This window comes from Drosophila erecta, unplaced genomic scaffold (assembly GCF_003286155.1).
Source record: "Drosophila erecta strain 14021-0224.00,06,07 unplaced genomic scaffold, DereRS2 tig00000021-arrow-pilon, whole genome shotgun sequence".
NCBI lineage: Eukaryota > Metazoa > Arthropoda > Insecta > Diptera > Drosophilidae > Drosophila > Drosophila erecta.
In genome coordinates, this window is record NW_020825198.1 from 1,925,594 (window position 1) to 1,946,260 (window position 20,667).

Consider the following 20,667-nt stretch of genomic DNA (forward strand, 5'->3'; position numbering starts at 1 on the left):
TTTAAGGTTTTCGTTTAAGTGAAATGTCAGCAACAGAAATTGAATCGAAAATTGTAAAATTGGTTTTGTATAAACATTTTTGCCAAATGAAATGAAAACGCTTTTCTTAAGTCCTGTGCCGCTTGCCTCCTGCCTGCCATGAAATTTCATTCTTATGTCTCGTTTTCCGCTTTTCCTTCCTTTTGCCGGAGCTTTCCGAGCAAACATTGCAAAACATCATATTTCTTGTGCCTGTTTTTTATTTCCGAAACAAAAGCCCATCCAAGTGGCCTAAACTAGCCACCCCGTCCGCCCTTTTTCACAGAACTTGTGTATAATTTATTGCTCATACGACCCGTGTTCGTGCGGGTATTTTCATTTGCTTCTTTTTCAAGGGGGAAAAGCAGAAAATGTGTGGAATTGTGGGAACGTCAAAAGTGCGTCAATCAACAAAGGCTTCAAGGCAACGAAAAGCCAGTTCTCCTGTTTATTTTCTAGTTCATTTTTCCGTTTTTTACTTGCTCTGATTTATAAGAGTCAGAAATTGTTCTGGGAACTGCCGAAGCTCGGAGATGGAGAATCTGCTCGTAACAAGCAGATTTATGCTTTCAGCTTGGATTTATGGAGCCTAAAGATATTTTTAAGAAATATGAGAACTCTGGCCAAAAATTATTAACCCAAAGCCATGGTTAAGCCATGGTAATATGGTTTTAAATATGGTAAGATTCTCATTTATATTTCATAATTTCGTACATCCTCAGCCTAAACAATATTTAACAAATACATCAAATATAATTAAGGTCTACGACTAACTTAAGCTAACAGCTAACAAAACTAGAAATGAGTGCTTGCATTTTTCACATTGTAATCATTGACTAGTGAATTATTTGTAGCATTCCAGTGACAAAAATGTGTACAAATCATACGTCTATCTGCAAGATACAAGATACAAGTTACTAGCAAACCCGTTTGGCGTTAGTAGCAGCAAGATGAATATGATTGATTGGTTCGATGTGGAAACTGAGTAATGATAATGCTAATGCAGTGGCAAGAACGTCAAGTATATGCCACGAATTTGGCCAGAACGAAACTAAGATTAAGTATTCGCATACACACTCTCACTCGCAGACTCAACCATTCACACCTTAAGGATCTAGTTGTACGTCTATATCCGCAACTACGACTCCTGACTGATTCCTGCACTGAGGCTTCCATCGATGATGGGCTGCGCGTCCTCCTCGCTGTTTCCCTCCCCCAAGCAGGTGGCCATGGGTCCATGCCGCAGCAGGGAGTAGCTGTCCCGATGATGCACGAGTAACCTGTGCTGCTGATGGGCGATGAAACTGCTGCCCCGCCTCAGGGACCTCCTGCCCATCTCGAGGATCTCCAGCGTGGGATCCCGGGCGAACACGAAGTTCTGGTAGGCTCTCACGAAGCTGAAGATAATGGCAAAGGCTCCGCCCAGGATCATCAGGTAGGATCCGATGGGCACGGCACTCGGGGCTATCACTGTGCCCAAGTAAATCCAGCGCTTGATGGCTGGTGTCAGCTCAGAGATGCCCTGTAAAGTTCGCAGTTTACTAGACTTTCTGGGTGTGTTCTGGCATTTGATGGCTCACCTCTTCCAGCCACATGACCGGAAAGATAAAGTCTCGAAAATCACGCACTGGATAGACGTCCTTGGCACGTGTCACTTTAAGATTCAGCTGTATCCGCACTTTGCCCTCCAGTGGAACTCCAAGTTTCTAATGGAGAGCAGACGTTAAATTAGAAGAGCGTTATATAAGAACGTTACATTTAAGTTGCAAATTAAGCTACATAAGCACATGCCGGAGTTTGATACTTTAAGTTTATTATGTATTATTATATTCACTAACCGGTTGTATTTTGAAGTAGGTTTCATGCTTCTCACGTTCCGGCTTCAGGCCTTCCACGGAATTGAGAAGATCTGGGTGGGATTCAAAGAAATGGGGATTGGATATGTACACGGGGGCGCCGTACTGGCATGGGCTGATGTTCTGGAGACCCTGAATGGGCTCATATTCGCTGGTATCGTAGCACTTGTTCTCCGGATTGTGTGCGGAGTCGCCGTAGGAATTGTTGGGCAGCCGGAACAGATCCGCCGCTATGCCATCCTTTTCCAGGCTCTCCACATATTTCAGCGGTATAATCCTGCACAAATCCTTGTCGTATATGTGAACCACCTCCGACTTTGTGAGCTCCCGCGGCGGGAAGAAGGATCCCTCCGATCCAGCTATACTCGTGCACGGCGGCTCACTCCAGTGGGGCAGGTGATCCAGTCCGTTCAGCTGGTCTATATAGCCAAACTGGTCCATGCTGTCCATGCCCGTCTTGACGGAGGACACCTCCGTGAGGGTGCCATTGCGACCCAGGAGCAGACCCATCCTCTCCATCGGTCTCATGTGCTTCGGATAAAACCTGTGGGCCAAGCTCACCAGCGCATCGTCGTAGCCAAAGGCCAGTTGCTCGGCAGTGACGTTGATGAAGGGTTTGAATTGAGCAGCCGTTACCACTACGGATATGGTTTTGGACAGGAGATATCCCAGCTTCGGGCTGAGACTGGTGAGGGTCTTTAAAAGGCATTTCATATTGGTAAATATTATAAATTATAGGGAACATAGCTGTGGAATTTAATTTAAAATGTCCTTACCAGCAGCGGAATATTGGGCGTGGTTATGGGCGTGTCCTTATCAATACTCAGTTCAGGAACAAATTGCAGTATCTTCTTATGCTGATATGACACGGTGTAGTTATTCTCGTGGAACTTGACATTCACCTTCTGCATGTCTTCCCTGTAAAAAGCGGAGAAATTGATAGTAATGTCTTATCATTAATCGGCACGTGCTGCGCACTCGGATTCGTGGTCCAAAGTCAGGGGCGGCCAACAAAAAGCCAAGCAATTGAATGTCAAGTTCAGTGTCGGCCGGGTAAAAGCAAAAGGCAAAACGAGTCGAAGCCAACATAAAAAGTGGCAGCGGATGACGGGCACTTTGGGCCCGATTGTCATTGCGGCCACAAGTTAACAATTTGAACCTATCATCACAGCCGAGATTCCCATGCAAATTAAACTCTAAGCTTATGATGCAGTGATTGAATGATTGATCACTTTGAACCGAACCCTCTCAGGTTATCCTTCACTGAAACGGGTTCAGTTCGGGCTGTCCATATGGAGGCCCATTATTAAACATTGCACTACATTTGCACGAGCTCTAGATGTTGTAATCTCAATCAGCGGAAACTCGCCTTCAAGAGCTGTGAGCTCATGGTTTAATTGGCCAGCTAATTGCACGGCGGCCCACGGCTGTTGGCCAGTTTGATTGGGTGTTAAAATCGAAGAGATAATTCAATTGTTTGCACATTGCCGTGGCTAATGCCCAGGCTTAGTTTAATCTGATCTCGATAAGCCCAGGTTGCTTAAGTGATTACTATTTTAGCTGATATGCAGAGATATAACTAAGTGGCGCTATTTTTACACCCGATTTAAGGAAACTCCAGCTCAGACACCAAGTAAAACTTTGTAACTTATGCATTAGTTTTAAAAACATCTGAGCTATAATTATTTTGCAGTTAGCAGTGGAATGCTAAGTCCGGAATTCAGTAGTCTATGAACCAGAGAAAAAGGCACATATCACTTCCTAAGCCCCTAATTATCCCTGCTAGAAGTTCAATAAGTTAACCATTGACCGTTAGCGTGGCTAATATTTTTAGCCACTTGAATTGCTTTTAGCCACTTGCGTTTCTAATTACAGGTATTAAGACATTAACTTCCGAGCAAACCACGACCAATCGGAGTGCTGTGCCAAAGCGGCCGTGGAAATTTATCTATGCTCAAAGGTTTTCCAGCCTGAGGTGTCAGAAAAGGCGTAACGAATTTTTCAATTGCCGCGATTTATGGCCAAATACAGCAGCTGGTTGGCTTACCTGTAGACAAAAGGACCCACTTCTTGCAGGTGCGGCTTTTCCCCTCGGAGAAATCCGTCCGGATTGGTCACATTGTAGATGTAGAGCTTGGTCAGTCGGATGACGCCAGGCCTTTGCCAATAATGATAGCTCAGTGTATCATTCCACAGCCTTAAGTTCTAAAGTTCACAAAATTAAAACCTCTGGAGTTCAGATTTCAAGGGGAACAAACCTTTAGTATAAAGTAATCCAGCCAGGGCATGGAGGATAAAATAATGCCTAAGATTAAAGTAATTATTCCAATAATTATCACAGCTAATCTGTCTGGAATGAAAGAAGAAATATGAAGTTATTATTTTGCTGTTTAGGCAAAAGTTGAAGTATTGCAGCAAGACTTAGCTAAGTGCTATTATTATAAATCACTTGGGCAGTCCTGAAAGCGGAGCAAAACGCTTGAGTTATATTATAACCCGGTTTTGTTGACTAAATAATGACGAAAATTACCCCCTGAAGTGCAGCTTTTCATATTCCTTTTTGATGCCGGTTTTTGTGCGATTTCGTAGGGTAAATAAAATAAAATTATTTGCGAATTTCACGGTGCAATTTCACGGATGTCACATGCAATTACAATGGTCAACACACTCAGATTCGCCATCTCGTGGGCAGTCAATCGCGATCTTGGCCGACTTATACAGCATATGCACGTACATATGACAGCTGCCAAAATTTACGACGCTCTGTTATCACTAATTGAAACTTAATCGCGGCCGATGCAAAGTTAATTGGCGCATGCACTTCGCGTCTGCAACTTCATCATCATGTATCTGCATCCACATCGCCTTGCTGGCATTTGGAGGCGGTGGGCGTGGCCAGCAGCATCTCGCTTGACGAATACGAATCCGAATCGGAATCCTCTGATGGTTCCGCTGATTATTATTAAGATGATGATGAAGCTGCTGGACATATACGTACAATGCCAACGAGTTCTGAGTATTTTCACGGGTTTTTCTGCACTTGCGGCGACCAGTCAACGAACTGATCGCCACGCCAATCCGATCAAGAAAAAGCGTTTTCGCTATCAGGTTTCGCCAAAAAGTGCCGCCGCCCCGAAAAAGTGCAAGGTGAAGCGTTTTGAAACAACATAAATTTCAATTTTATTTATTATTTATTATCTTTTAAAACGCTGCTTCGATTTTGCAGGTCACTGAGTCAAAACTGCGACGTCAGCGATAAGGTCGACAAAATAAGTAAAAAGGGAAGGAAGTTGGCTGGGCAAAACGAATCCAGGAGTACTCTACACGGATAAAAGGCAGGGCTAGTAACTACCACTGCTATTACTAAGACCGCCAAGTAAGAACTAAATTTGTGAAGTATTTTTAATTGAAAAGTAGCTTTAGCACTTTCAATTCTTTTACTGATTGATCTAACAATTAAACAATTAGAACAATTAACCACCACGAGTGCCATAAATCAGCTTGGAACTCATTAAGTCCACATTTCAATATGGGTGCAATACTTGCTGTCAAAACATAGCCGGATTATGGAGTATGTGCACTGAATCACTCTTGGCCTGGCAAAATTCCGGCGACTACTGCTCTGGCTGGTGTGCCACTGACCCTGAAGAGCTCTACGATCGTAAACTCTGTCCCAGAGAAAGTTACGCAAAAAGGAGAGTGAAGTAAAAAGCCGAAAAGCGACAACAAGTGTCATAAAACCAGGCACATAACATTTTGAGCCCAAGGTCAAGGGAAGACAGCGCCTGAACGGAAGGCTTTATTCGGTTGTTCAGTTCTCCAAAGCTATAATGTTACTGCAATCGAACGCCTATTGCAAATCGAGCGAGGGTTTCCGAGCGCCATGGGAAGATACATATAGCCATATAGGCATATGCCATATAGGCATATAGCCGCAGCGATATGGTCACTAAACATGTGGCACACAATTGATACGTCAGCGAACGACGACTGTTGACAATTATGCTGATCGCCAACTTACTTGGATATTTCTGTTTCGAGTTATGTTTTCTTTGGCGGGCTTGGCTTTTATGTGCCATTACCTGCTCATACTTGAGGCTTAAAATGACAAAATAAATCTTATAGTTATTGTAAGCTAAATATGCTATTGCAACCCCTTTCTGTGCGCCTCTGCTTTAATTGGATTTGGCCGCTGGTGTCATATGCTCGTTTCTGTTCAAAATTGCAGCTGAGCACGCGATTCTCATATTTTCAAGCTTCTAAGCTCGACAGCTAGCCAAAAACCACGCACAAATGCTTAAGAACCAAAACAGCGAGAAAAGCGAGAAAAACCTAAGAGCTATGCAATTGCCGTAGACTTTCAGCTGTTTAAATGAGACAATTTAAATGGTAAGTAAGATTAGCTGGGAGGCCTAAGTGAAACATTTGTTGGCTGGGGGGCCTATGCAACCTGCTTTTATTTGTTGTTTCTGTTGAGGCTTGGCCCCAAAAAGCACAGAAAAAGGCGAAAAAGAATAAACGTAAGTTTCCCAATTGCCTGTTAAAATTAACGCTCACAATTACCGGCCGTAAAGCTGCAGCTGCTTCGCAGCTCTTGGCCAACAAAAGTGGCGGCGAAAAGGCAACAAAGCGTGCTGGTCATATACCATTTCAATAGACAGTTTCTGGTCCCGCATAGACAATACCATACTATGCCCATTCACAATGGAGCTAAACAGTTGCAATGTCCGAGACAATCGAGCCGAGATTTCGCCCAAGAACGTGCCATGCAAATAACAATAATCCCAGACCCGATCCGGCTGCCCCTCCCCCAAAGTCATGATGGCCATGTAAACACTTTTGTTTAAGCAAATAATTGCCATTCCTGGCGGTCCGAGCTCACTTCCTCGTACGCGTTACAATTTCCATCACGTGGCCGCATCTCCTCCGCCGATCTTCTATCCGAATGCTATACATGTATATAGCAGATCCCTCAGTGGCCAGCACTGGCCAATTAGCCGAAACAAAGGGCAATGGCAATGGGCATGTCCCACGAAAAAAAAAACACACACATCCCAACCGGTTTCTTGCCACCGAGACGTGCCTTCGCGCAATTTTGCATTTAAGTTATCGCGTTTCGGCCCTTAATTAAAGCATTTACAACTGATTCTCGGCCGGGATAAGGACCCAACCGAAAGGAGGCTATGCTTGAAGAGATGCGCCGGCCGAAGGTTAGGAACTGGATCTGGAAAGTTTGCCCCGAGATGAAAGGCCAAAACACTGCGAGGGTTCGTAGCGGAAATCCTGGGGAGAAACCCAGAGTGGAAAGTGAACTGGCACTTCCACTCGGTTGAGTCAGCCGAGATCGAACTGGAATGTAATTGATGACCCCATTTAGATGAATATGGGAAGATACCAATTTAACTGGCGAAAACATTTTTTTGCATTTATTGTTCTCAGACTTCCTATATGCATGGTTTGTTGGTCCTATTGTATAATAGTGGAGCTGTAAAAGATTCGCTTTATTGTTTCTCATTTTGTATTTACAACTTTTAAAGATTTAGTATTCCTTTTCAATATTTATGCGCTTTTCAAACAGTATACGAGTATTTATTTTGGCTTCTGGTTGACTGCATTCTGTGTCAACATCTTAAAAATTCCGACGCAGAGCAACCGAAGCTGAGGCACGATCTTGGCCAGGCCTTAATGCCAGCATCTGGTTATATAATCGCAAAGTACACTCCACTCGCAGACGTGATTCGGTGTTGCCAAAGAGTCCGCTGCATTCGGGAACTCTTCTTCTTCGGCCACTTGAGCCACTGCATCGACTGCCACCATCGCGCCTGTTTCTGTTTGAGCCGGCCAAACAAATGGCCAGAAGCTAGAGCCCCCGCTTAAGACACAGAATTGGCCATAAGCAACCTGCTTATGCTCACTCTCCCAATCCACACGGCATCCACGGCGGCTACTTGATTTCGCACTCAACTCACTGTCGCTATCACTGGCCCCTTGAATCCACTCGGAACCCACTCGTTCACTCTTTTCGGCGCTCATTCACTGATTTGCAGTTTCAGCTGCACAGGGAGAAATACTAGGGCTGTAGTACTCACCCATCAGCTTGTGAGTAAAACTACTAATTAAAGCAATCACTTGAAGCAATACAGTAAGTAAGGTATCTTCAGGTTTTTCACATTATGAAGATACTCAGCAGTATTATTAACATCAAGTTCAATTGCTTTCTGTGTGGCCACTTGCCCCCCACCCCCTGCCTAAATGTCTTAGCCATTGATTTGGCAACATTTTCATATTTGCTTTGAATGAGCTCGTGGCTAGTTGCTGGTATTGGTCTTCGTAAGTCCGAGTATTTGGCAGTTAAAAGTGGCTAGTATTGCTGGCCACAAAGTTTTCAATTGCGAATTTTGTGTTTTTAATGCTGCTTGTTGTTTGTTCGTTATGCTCATGCTTGGCCATAGAATTGCCCAAGAGAAATCAGCCAGCTTCCTCAATAAGCAGTAACATAACTGCTAGACAGCTTCTCTCATATAAGCCAGTATAGGGGCCAATTAAGAGCTTGGCTATTTTGGCCTTTAATCGTGCAGATGTATCTCAGATAAATCCTTCGGCGATCGTCACGTCCAACAGAAGTACCCATAATTGTCCCTGGCCAAACAGCATCCCCTAGAAGTCCAATAGCAAGGCACTTGGCCAACATGGCAATAAAGCCAGGCCAATAGTCAAGTGCAAAGCGCTTAAAAAATAATTCTATATAAGCGACAATCGAAAACGCCTCGAAAACGAAGTGAAACCAAAAACTAGTGAAAAGCGAAACGTAAACAAACGGAGCCTGGGCTTCAGTCTAAGCCAAGTTCAGACAGCAGCCGTCCCTCTCTGGCGAATGTTCTTGGCCATGGTTACTAGTTACTGTTTGCCAGCTGGCTGGCTGCTTGCACACTTGGCTGCCTTCGACTAACTAAGCCTAGCTGGCCTGGCTCGGCTCACTCGGCGTATACGCAATGTCGGCCATTGCATAGAACGCTACAATCTCTGTTTGAATTGGAAAACTCGAGTTCGTGTCTGTGTGTTTCCTTGATTTACATCTGCGCGTAGTTGGCTACTTAGTTTAGCTGTTTGCAACTTTTCGTTTCGTTTTCAAGTCTGCCTCTAAATTGTTTTGGTTTCTGTTTTGTTTTGTATGTTTCGGGTTTGTTTCTTATTGCCTCTCAGTTTTTCCTTTCGGCCAAAGACTAGTTTTTCATTTTTTTGGCTGCAGTTCTTGGATGACCAGTTTTGTAAACAGCATTTTGCGGTATTTTTTCAAACTGTCAACATGCCAGTGTGGGTATGGTCTTTGCTTTCAGCCAACTCAACAAGCATCTGACCAATTTGGCAGTTGATATTGACTTTTAGCTAGCTAATTGAGCATTTAATAACATTTTTCCTTAATTCAATTTTCTTGTTGTTCGACGAAGGTGATAAGAGTCTGTCAGTCAAGGCATTTCCTTTTCGGGAAAACTTGTCAGAATAGTATGGGAAAACTCCTGATACGCTGGTTTATATTATGCTAAAAGAGTTTTTTAAGATGTTTTACCTTTTTCTTAAATAAATTTTCCGCAATTATAATTAATGAGTTGCCTCGTGCTGAAATTAATGTACTAATTGTTTTTGCTTTCAAATACGCCTTGTTTATGCATCATTATTTTGAATTCAGTCGGATGACTGGCATATTTTGCTGTGTAATTAAGTGGGGTGTACTTACTATTGCTAATCCTAACTCCATTTGATATTAACATGGAGAGCGGCGTTCCCCTGTGTGTCACATGGGGGCGGGACCTCCGCCCCGTGGCAGTTGACCCCTGTGATGGCTGTGCATGTTGTTGCTGCTGTTGTGGATGCTGCTGTTGCTGTTGCTGCTGTTGCTGTTGCTGTCGTCGACCACGCCCACAGGTGGCCCAGTCAAGGAGGTGATCTCTAGCGGTGCGTCCATATCGCAAGTAATGTTTTTCCAAGCCCATAATTCAAGTCTATCGGAGATAGTAGCAATAAAAGCGGTTGAGGTGGATTAGTTCAACGCGACTAGGGGACAACAACATATTTATGGAAGGCAATTATAAATTAAATTGCCTGCCGTGTCGGTCAAATACTCCCTGGGGTCGTTCGTCTGACCAGGAGCCGCGAAGAATTTCTAGAACCTGGCACCGCCAGCCTTGGCATACTTCTCCAAAGATTTGGCTGCGATTAGCTGCATTTTCAAGCGGACCTACTGAAACCGCAATGAATCGTGCCATAAATTCAGTTACAACAGTATAATAATATATGTTTTTATTAGCCCGCTGGCTGATAAATGCTCCATGGCGTAAATACATTTGTCACTCGGTACGTGAGTGGCGGGGAACCCTCTCCGCTGGCAGGTCGTTACCTTAAGCACAGACAATATGCTAATTGGGCAGCAACCACCGGCTACCGGCACAGTTTCATTTGCTTACTAATTGAAAATGCAGAAAATAAAATGGAATTTATCAGTGGGTCCAGGAAAACGTGAAGATCACAGCTCGATCTTAGTGTATTAATCAGGTTTTGCGGAAATAAACTCAGGTCGATGCACGTGATCAAATCATATCATAAACAACTTAAGAAGAACCAATGCAATATATTTAGAGTTCAGTTCTTGTTAAAGAAATAGATATGGATTTTTCCATATTTTCATTTACTGCCTAAAATGATAAGCAGCCCTTTGATTTCCATAAATATTCCATAAATCTATTCGGCTAATTGCTTCATGCTGAAATGGTTCCACTAATTGTTTTTATGTGTCTTGTTAATGCCTTGTACCTTATTTTTCATTCGAAATATGCTAATGCATGCTTATAAATAAAACAAGATAAAGTGATATAGTCTAGTATAATCTCAACATTCTAGCATTTGCAGTTCTTGAGATCGAGGCTTTCATGCGGACAGGCGAAATGGCCAGATTAAATCCGCTATTGATCCTGATGAAGAATATATAATATAATATAATATAATATACTTTATATGGAATCATTTCCTTCTGCCTGTTACATACTTTACATCGAATCTAGTATACCCTTTTACTTTACGAGTTACGGGTATAATTAAAAAAAAAATAACAAAAAAATAAATTTCCAAATTTGAATACAGACTGTTAGAGAATTGCGTCAGAAAAATTTAGAGGTATGCCACTTTAAAATCCGATTAATATAAGTTGAGTTATGGACTTTAGAACTTCAGCCTTGGGACACTTTTGAATTTTTACAACATCATTACATCAGAAAAATTACAAAAAAATTTTGAAAAAAAAAATTTCAAAATTTGAATGCAGACTTTTAGAGAATTGCTCCAGAAACATTTAGAGGTATGCCACTCCAAAATCCGATTAAGATAAGTTGAGTTATGGACTTTAGAACTTCAACCTTGGGACATTTTTTAATTTTTACATCATTACATCAGAAAAATTACAAAAAAATTTTGAAAAAAAAATTTCAAAATTTGAATGCAGACTTTTAGAGAATTGCTCCAGAAACATTTAGAGGTATGCCACTCCAAAATCCGATTAAGATAAGTTGAGTTATGGACTCGAGAACTTCAGTCTGGAGACATTTTTGAATTTTTACAACACCATTACATCAGAAAAATTACAAAAAAATTTTGAAAAAAAAAATTTCAAAATTTGAATGCAGACTTTTAGAGAATTGCTCCAGAAACATTTAGAGGTATGCCACTTTAAAATCCGATTAATATAAGTTGAGTTATGGACTTTAGAACTTCAGCCTTGGGACACTTTTGAATTTGTACAATATCATAACATCAGGAAAATGACAAAAATATTGAAAAAAAATAAATTTCCAAATTTGAATGCAGATTTTTAGAGAATTGCTCCAGAAACATTTAGAGGTATGCCACTTTAAAATCCGATTAATATAAGTTGAGTTATGGACCTTAGAACTTCAGCCTTGGGAAACTTTTGAATTTTTACAATATCATAACATCAGGAAAATGACAAAAATATTGAAAAAAAATAAATTTCCAAATTTGAATGCAGATTTTTAGAGAATTGCTCCAGAAACATTTAGATGTATGACACTTTAAAATCCGATTAAGATAAGTTGAGTTATGGACTTTAGAACTTCAACCTTGGGACATTTTTGAATTTTTACATCATTACATCAGAAAAATTACAAAAAAATTTTGAAAAAAAAATTTCAAAATTTGAATGCAGACTTTTAGAGAATTGCTCCAGAAACATTTAGAGGTATGCCACTCCAAAATCCGATTAAGATAAGTTGAGTTATGGACTCGAGAACTTCAGTCTGGAGACATTTTTGAATTTTTACAACACCATTACATCAGAAAAATTACAAAAAAATTTTGAAAAAAAAAAATTTCAAAATTTGAATGCAGACTTTTAGAGAATTGCTCCAGAAACATTTAGAGGTATGCCACTCAAAAATCCGATTAAGATAAGTTGAGTTATGGACTCGAGAACTTCAGTCTGGAGACATTTTTGAATTTTTACAACACCATTACATCAGAAAAATTACAAAAAAATTTTGAAAAAAAAAATTTCAAAATTTGAATGCAGACTTTTAGAGAATTGCGTCAGAAACATTTAGAGGTATGCCACTTTAAAATCCGATTAATATAAGTTGAGTTATGGACTTTAGAACTTCAGCCTTGGGACACTTTTGAATTTGTACAATATCATAACATCAGGAAAATGACAAAAATATTGAAAAAAAATAAATTTCCAAATTTGAATGCAGATTTTTAGAGAATTGCTCCAGAAACATTTAGAGGTATGCCACTTTAAAATCCGATTAATATAAGTTGAGTTATGGACTTTAGAACTTCAGCCTTGGGAAACTTTTGAATTTTTACAATATCATAACATCAGGAAAATGACAAAAATATTGAAAAAAAATAAATTTCCAAATTTGAATGCAGATTTTTAGAGAATTGCTCCAGAAACATTTAGATGTATGACACTTTAAAATCCGATTAATATAAGTTGAGTTATGGACTTTAGAACTTCAGCCTTGGGACACTTTTGAATTTTTACAATATCATAACATCAGGAAAATGACAAAAATATTGAAAAAAAATAAATTTCCAAATTTGAATGCAGATTTTTAGAGAATTGCTCCAGAAACATTTAGATGTATGACACTTTAAAATCCGATTAATATAAGTTGAGTTATGGACTTTAGAACTTCAGCCTTGGGACACTTTTGAATTTTTACAATATCATAACATCAGGAAAATGACAAAAATATTGAAAAAAAATAAATTTCCAAATTTGAATGCAGACTGTTAGAGAATTGCGTCAGAAACATTTAGAGGTATGCCACTTTAAAATCCGATTAATATAAGTTGAGTTATGGACTTTAGAACTTCAGCCTTGGGACACTTTTGAATTTTTACAATATCATAACATCAGGAAAATGACAAAAATATTGAAAAAAAATAAATTTCCAAATTTGAATGCAGATTTTTAGAGAATTGCTCCAGAAACATTTAGATGTATGACACTTTAAAATCCGATTAATATAAGTTGAGTTATGGACTTTAGAACTTCAGTCTGGGGACATAATTGAATTTCTACAAATTCATAACTCAGGACATAACTCAGCTAGTGGAAGTGCGAAAGAGAAATTTTAATATTTTCTGGATGATCGGTAAAAATTCGGCCAAAGGGGAATTGTACTCAGTGCACATGATCAATAATCGGGTTCAATTGCGGTGACAATTGTGCAAAGCAGAATATTTCTATGCAAAGTGCGGAAAAAACATATGACTGAGGCAACGAACTTTGCATACCTGGGCTTATGTTTGAACTGGACTCTCTACTCTCAACTCTATTTTTGCCGCTCCGAGTGTGATCTCATAGCTCATTTGGTCATTTACCAAGATTTTTATTTAAGCCGCATCTCAAGTGAGGGCAAATTATTTTTAATTGACTTCTGACATAACTGAAATGTTAGTTAAACGCCTGTCACAATTGAGCGATTTTGGTTTATGAACAAAGTTGTGTAAAGTTGGATACAGGGAAAAAATAAGAAAACAACCATATTCAAACCCAATTAATGACATTTATATCTTTTGTACTGTGTTTCGCGATGTTTTTTGGGTATCTCTTTTAATTGCAGCCAGCTTGTAAGCTGCTTTGGGCCAAGAGAAGCTGCCTTAACTTTTTGCCATTTTGGCAGGGCAAATATTTAGCCGTGCGCTTAATGAGCATAAAATAATTAAGGCCGCATTTAATTTGCCAGCTTCCCAAGGGTATTCAAAGGGAAAGGATGCGGAAACGAGCGAGGTTCTCTGGATAACGACTTCATTCGAAGTCCAGCATTCAGCATTCAACATTCAGCAGTCGGAAGTGGCTATTATTTATCATCTTGCGGTGCGGCACTCCCCCACCATTAACCCCTTGTTGCACACTCCTTTGCCAAAAGTCACGCCTCAATGGCCAACGCCAATCCATTAAGAAGTCCCCAGCTCGGCGGAGCAGAAGAAAATAAATAAAGTGGTAAAATCAGGGGAAGAAATACTAAAAGATAAACACGTTTTTTTACAATTTTGCGCTTATTGTGCTTATTTGCCACGCCGTGGTCACCTGGCTTCTTTGGCATAAGCACATTATGCAATCCGAAAATAAGACACCGGCACAGTGAGACTCTGGACTGGATTGGCCTGGCTAGAAAATCATTAAAAAATAGCACAAGCATTTGCGTAAAGAAATTTCAAAATGCCAAATGCGAAATTTGATTGACCTAAATACGGTTTTATAATAGCCATATATCCCCGGCCAGACCAGAGGTGTATATGGCAACTGGCTGGATGTGTCGCAATTGCCACATGCCTCTCGCCGCCACTGGAGCACCATGTCCAGCTTGGCCAGCGAAGCTTTCTAACAGCTGACGCCGACGATACCCAACCCGATTCCATGGCTTGCATCTGTATAACCATTCCCATTCCCAGTCCCAGTCCCAGTTACAGTCGCTCAGCCTCACTTTCGATTGCAGTTGCAGCAAAAGTAGTGCCAAAAGTAGGTTGCCTGGCCAGCAGGCCACTTGGCCACTGAGCCACTGAGCCACTCCGTCCAAAGCGTTCGTTGGCATTTGCCGAAAATCTGCATTCCCGCTTGCACCTGCTGCGCTTTGCTGCGGCTCATGTTGCTGCTGTGGATGTGGCTGCTGTTCGCGTGCATTTCGAAGTGTGAGTCAAGAGCTGCGCCTTCTGTGGCGCCTGCTTGGGGGAATTGTGTTAAACTCACTGGGAGGGAGGATATCAATTTCGGAAAATCCCACATTTATCTATGGCTTCGTGAACTTTAAATGGGCAGAAAAAATTGGGCAAACACTGGCATTCCGCGGGGATTCTGGAATAACCAGTCGGCAAAAGAAAAATCAATGTATGCTTTTGGTTTTCTTGTACTTATGGAGCATTTTAATTAATAGTGTTGTAACTAACAGAAAGAGTATTTATGAAATGTTAACCAGTTGGCTGGCTCTTCTTTTTCTAGTGCCAAATAATTTCCTTAACTTCTGTAGAGTGTATCTTAAGTTCGCTGCTTTCCTTGACTCATTCGCCGATGTTGCCCATTTGCAAACAGTAGCCACCAGCTGAAGTGGCTGTTTCTCCTCCTCCTCCGACTGGCTGTCCGCTGTCTGATGTCTGCGATGTCGTTCCTCTTGTTGCACTTGTTTGTTTTGGTTTCTTGGGAGTGCAGTTGTGACTGTGGAGCTGCTGCTGATTTAATAATTTCACACAGCCTCAGTTTCAGGTTACTGTGCATTTTTTGCTCAGTAGTGCGAAGGTCACGCGCCGCTTTTTCTCTTTCCCCCAGATACTATTTACCATCCTCAGCTGCAGAGGGATCCAGTTTTTTGGCTGGAGTGCGAGATTTCGGCCTGTTTTATGCATTTTTAATAAATTTCTGCTTAATTTTTGGCAGCCAACGCTTTATAATTTTATGGTCGTTATTATTTATTCCTTCTTTCCTGAGCTTTTATTACATATGTATATAAAATATCAATTTTTTGGAATCATCTGCTTCCTTTTCCTCCTTGGGCGAAGGCACTTGAATGGCTTCATAAGCCATGGCCAAGAGGTGCGCCCACAAAAGGGACGAGCACATGGACACATGGGCCTGGCATTTCATAATTGGCATCGTTGGGAACGCGTTGATTGGCAAATTGTATGCAATTATTGAAACTGTGGGTTGCCTCTTTTTGTTCGATTTCACATGCGAAAGGTTCGTTCATCTTTCCCGCTGTTGACATTGAGATAAACATAAAAATCTTTCCGGAAGTCTCCGTTCGAACCAGAAGTGCTCTCTCATTTAGCTCTAATTGCAGCCTGCACTTGGTGCATTTATTTGGCTATGCCCCCAGCAGCATAACGGCTAAGTGCACGGGAAAAAACTTTATAGCCCTTAAATTAAATTTAAAGAATATTTTATTATAACCTACTGCAAGCTCGATTGGCTTCATATAATTCGATAGTAGTTTATTTCTTGCTTGAAGTCAAATTTCTTTCTGTGTAAGAGCTTTCCGCTCGGTAGCGCCACACTTTCCTTGGCGGGGAGTAGACTTCATCCAACTCTTATTTTATTATGCCATCGTTTTGTTCAGCTCAATTAAGATACAACGCATCGGGAGCGAGAGCGATGGCTATATTTACATGGGTATATTCATAGCTCAGCTAGCCAGGCCAAGCGCAACAAATCATTCTATAAATGGTACAACAACAGCAGCAAACACTGCACGAGCCATGTATACAATTTAAATGGCATTAAGTAATTCAACATTAACATTAAACTTCATGTTATAATAATTGTTGTTGAGGGAATTGAAAAAATGGTGCAGTTGTGTGCGGAAAGTAGAGTTCGCACAACTGAAACGAAAGACTTAGGAAACGAACTTGACATTGTGGGATCACACTGTTGGTAGTTTTATTTACTTTAATTACTCTTTCCCTTTCAGATTTCCAACTTAACGGGGGGATAGTTAAATCCCCCAAAATAAAAGTTCGCTTTTTTTGCAGTAGCTTGATAACTGCCTTTTCAATTGAGATGCCCTAACTGAGCTCTCATCTTCAAAATCACTTGATTAGTTGCCGCGGCATTTGACACGCGTTCGCTCAAGCCCGAGAGCGGCAAAAAGCGTTAACAAGATTGTTGTGAACGTCATGGAGTCTGGACGGCGTTGCAGTGCTCGTCCAAGTCGCAGACTTGGCTTAAACCGTGGCCAATCACTGAAGCGTTGCCGGCCGCTCCATGAACAGCTGAATTATTGGCAAATGTTTTCCAATACTCGGCAGCAGCTGCGTCGAGTGTTGTAATTTATACGCGCACACTCTCCCGCTGTCTATTTTTGGGAACATTTTATGGCCTTTTTTTTTGGCGCAACCATACGCGAAATGCTCCAATTACGCTTGAGAATTTCCACTGAATTAAAAAGCCCTTTTCGAGCAGGCTTTTTCTGCGAGTCATGAATCAATTTCGTTGGGTTTGAGAAGGGTCTGATCTGGTTGTCAGAGAAATAAAGACGGCAAGGTCGTGCGCGAGTGTGTGTGGGCCGGCAACTTCAATCCTGACCTAAGTCACTATATAAGCTTATAGCCAGCCGATTCGCTTGTCTCGCCCGCGGCCAGAAATTAGCGATTGATTGCTTTCTCGCACTTTAAGCCGCCAAATGGCAATTTGCCAATTTCTCGGCCTTATCAGGGGGCCAATCAGTTGGTTATTAAAGAGCATGGCCCGCTCATTATGTAAACCTATCTGCCAGATATTGTATGTTCGCGTTATTAGCAAGTGTGCCTGCCCCGGGCGGTGGTCAAATGAATCAGAAATTCACAAAAAAAAAAAAAAAGCGGCTACACTCATCACAAAACTTGTGTCAATATTTCAATTTAACGGTTAGGAAAGCACCAAAGCAACGCAACAAAAGCGGCCTTTTGTGTGACGTCTATTGCACTTAAAGGTATTTTTTCGCTTGCGGTTAATTTAAGACAACTTCTGTGTCCACGTTTAAGTCTGGCAAATCGGTGGGCGGACAACTAGATGGATGGCTGGGTGGGTTGGGATGAGTGACTAGCTGGCTGTCCCAACTAAGTGCTCTAGGAGGTGTAGACAGCGTTGGAAATTTCGCCTAAGTTGTTGTCTGCGGTTCGCTTGAAAGTGAAACTGATTGGGCTAAGCCGAAATGTGGCGTGATAAAATGGTGCTCGAAGACTGGCTTAGGGGTGTTGAAAGACCTAAATTTGCCTTAAATTGTATATAGTAAACACATAAGACTTCTAAATGAGGGTAAACGCTTCTTCCAGCATTCCCACATAACGTGGATTTTAGTTAAATCCAAATATTCTTTTAAAACCACCGCAAATGTCATCGTAGATTGTTTGTTTTTGGAACATCTGTTTGCGCTGACCCCTAAATTTCACACCATTTCACACACAAATGTCTCAATTTTTATTACTTTTATTTGCTTCAAGTGTTTCAGTTAAGCTGTCACTGGGGTCATAAACCGTATTTTGCAAGATCTGCGCAAATGGCATAGGAACTCGTAAAAGAGGCCGATTTGTCAATAATCAATAGCGAGATGTGACACATCAAATAGAAAGACCTATGTTATACGTCAGACCTGTAGTTTCGCTAAAAGGGAAATACGCAGAGTTGGGTGATCTTACCTCTGTGGCTCTTGTAAATTCACCTTAACATTGACCTTAACTCAGCGTGCATGTGGGTCAAACGCAATCAGGGGTGGGGAAAACGCATCGCTGTGGGGTTTTTGGTACGTGTCTGCGGTGGCATATTTGCGAAATCCCCCACTAGCCAAAACTGAAAAAAAAACCCAAAAACAGATCGCCAGACTCCGAATCATATGCATTTGGCCAAGAGACAAACATACGAGAAATGACCGCTCATAACCACATTGCCGTTATTTTGCATAACTTGCAAAATGTTTACACTTAATTGCAGACTGCTAAAATAAGCCAAAATGCGAAGGCAGAAACAGCACACAAAACTGTTTATAAATTGAAGCAAACAACCCAAGAGTCATTGGGCAAGGGCTTTTCTGAGTAGTCTAGATTTTGACATCCCATTGATAAGGCTGCCGGCTGTCCAGTGTTTTTTTTTAGCAATCAGCTTAATTGATTTGCTCCCGTCTGGCAAATAAAATGATATTTTTGACAGCTCCGTTAATGTTTATAATCCAATTAAATGCGCACAATGAACTGCATTTCGATTAAAAGGTGCAGGGGACTGCCTATTTGAGCTTATATAAGCATGCCGCTGATGAAATTGATAAGTCAATAATAAAACAATATAAATATAGCATTATTGAAATTTTATTCGTTGACATATCACTGAAATGCATTTAATTATATTTTCGATTTCAATTTAAATCAGATAAGTACTATTCATTTGAATTGAGATAGGTTGCTGAACATTTCTATTGACATACAATATTAATTCAGTTCATGAACAATTGGATCACGATATTTAAATTAATTATATTCAAGAGAAATAAACTAATTCCAACCAATAAATAAATGATTAAATTATTTAAGTTCCATGCGACTTAATTTGAATACACTTATACAGTCACAACACAAAAAATATATTCTTTTTCTAATCAATCAATAAAAGTTGGTTCACTTATGCGATTGAAGTCAAGGGTTAATAATTATGTATGTTAAATAAATTGCAGACCATTTATTCTTCGGCAGTTAATGAAAACATTGCAGCCAATCCGCGAAACCTTTAACAGAAGCACATTAATAAAATTCCGTACTTGACACGCGGAATATAATTAATGAAACCACACTTGATATTTACTATGTTTTGACACCACACAGAATGTTGCACATACGCCCTCAGGCCATTACTCATACGCCCCGTTTGTCACTTACGTTTCGAAAATTCTCAGGGGCTGCACGGCTAATCCAAGGTTTGTCTTTCGCTGGTGGAACTACGATTGGAATCTATTTGGGTCAGATGTAAACTTTTCGCATATTCACTGCCGCAAACTTGATTGATTTTGAGCCAATTACGATATGTTTTTGCTTGGAATTTGGCTTTCAAGAACTCATACTAGCATTATCCTTCGCACAGGCACTCGTCGAACTCTGTGGATTTAGTTAGCCGCATTTACTGACGATCGCGCCCGCTGGCGAGAGCATGTGTCGTTTTAAGTTGACGCGTCGAAATGAAAAACTGGCATGAATGGACCGTCGTCTGGGCAAGACGTTTTTGTTTAAAACCCACAGACTTCGGCAGCGATCGCCGACTAAGTACGAGTGCTTTTAAGCCGAGCCGATCGTTCAGATTCGCTTGAATGTATCTGTGAGATACTCGCACCGCTCAGCTTGCCGGAGTGCTGCAATCCTAGCCGCTGTTTAGATTTAAGGCAACAGAAGCAGAAGCAGAAGCCGAAGCAGAAATTTGGCAATTGGCTAAAACGCATGCGCAGCCGAGGTGAGTTTCTCTCATGTTGAGTTTTTCCTTTCCTCAACAGGTAATTGGCCTGATTGGAACTGGGGTTTTTTTCCCATTTATGCTGAGTCACCTGTACTTTGGGTTACTTCTCTTGTTTACTTGTTTGTTTTTGTCTCGCTTTTTATCGCCGTCGGTGGTTCTAGTTAAGTGAACTTGACGTCTTTTTATAGCTTCCTTAGTATTTCCGACTTTTGGGGTTTTTCTGAGGGATATGCGGTGCGACAGCTCGGAAAGTCTTGCCCTTACAGGATCGTAAGTGCATGGAGAAAAAATATTGCCAATGTTTCTGCTCTGAAA

General features: G+C 40.9%; 1 protein-coding gene across 1 annotated transcript; it reads right to left on the reverse strand.

Moving 5' to 3' along the window:
• Positions 1-684: 684 nt before the first annotated feature.
• LOC6545996 (lysosome membrane protein 2) lies at positions 685-20,155 on the reverse strand. The gene is made up of 8 exons (XM_015158029.2): positions 19,785-20,155; positions 9,610-9,874; positions 4,133-4,224; positions 3,922-4,079; positions 2,651-2,792; positions 1,857-2,570; positions 1,599-1,724; positions 685-1,540 (listed from the first exon to the last, which is right to left on the reverse strand). The coding sequence occupies exons 2-8, from the start codon at positions 9,863-9,865 to the stop codon at positions 1,157-1,159; spliced, it is 1,872 nt and encodes a 623-aa protein (XP_015013515.1). The 5' UTR covers positions 9,866-9,874; positions 19,785-20,155; the 3' UTR covers positions 685-1,156.
• Positions 20,156-20,667: the final 512 nt, after the last annotated feature.

Coding starts and splice junctions, on each gene's coding strand:
- LOC6545996 (XM_015158029.2), bottom strand. CDS start 9,865: ATGGGCTTGGAAAAACATTACTTGCGATATGGACGCACCGCTAGAGAT. Junction 2,793..3,921: donor GTGGGTCCTTTTGTCTACAG/GTAAGCCAACCA, acceptor CGCTTTTTACAG/GGAAGACATGCAGAAGGTGA. Junction 1,541..1,598: donor CGGTCATGTGGCTGGAAGAG/GTGAGCCATCAA, acceptor CGAACTTTACAG/GGCATCTCTGAGCTGACACC.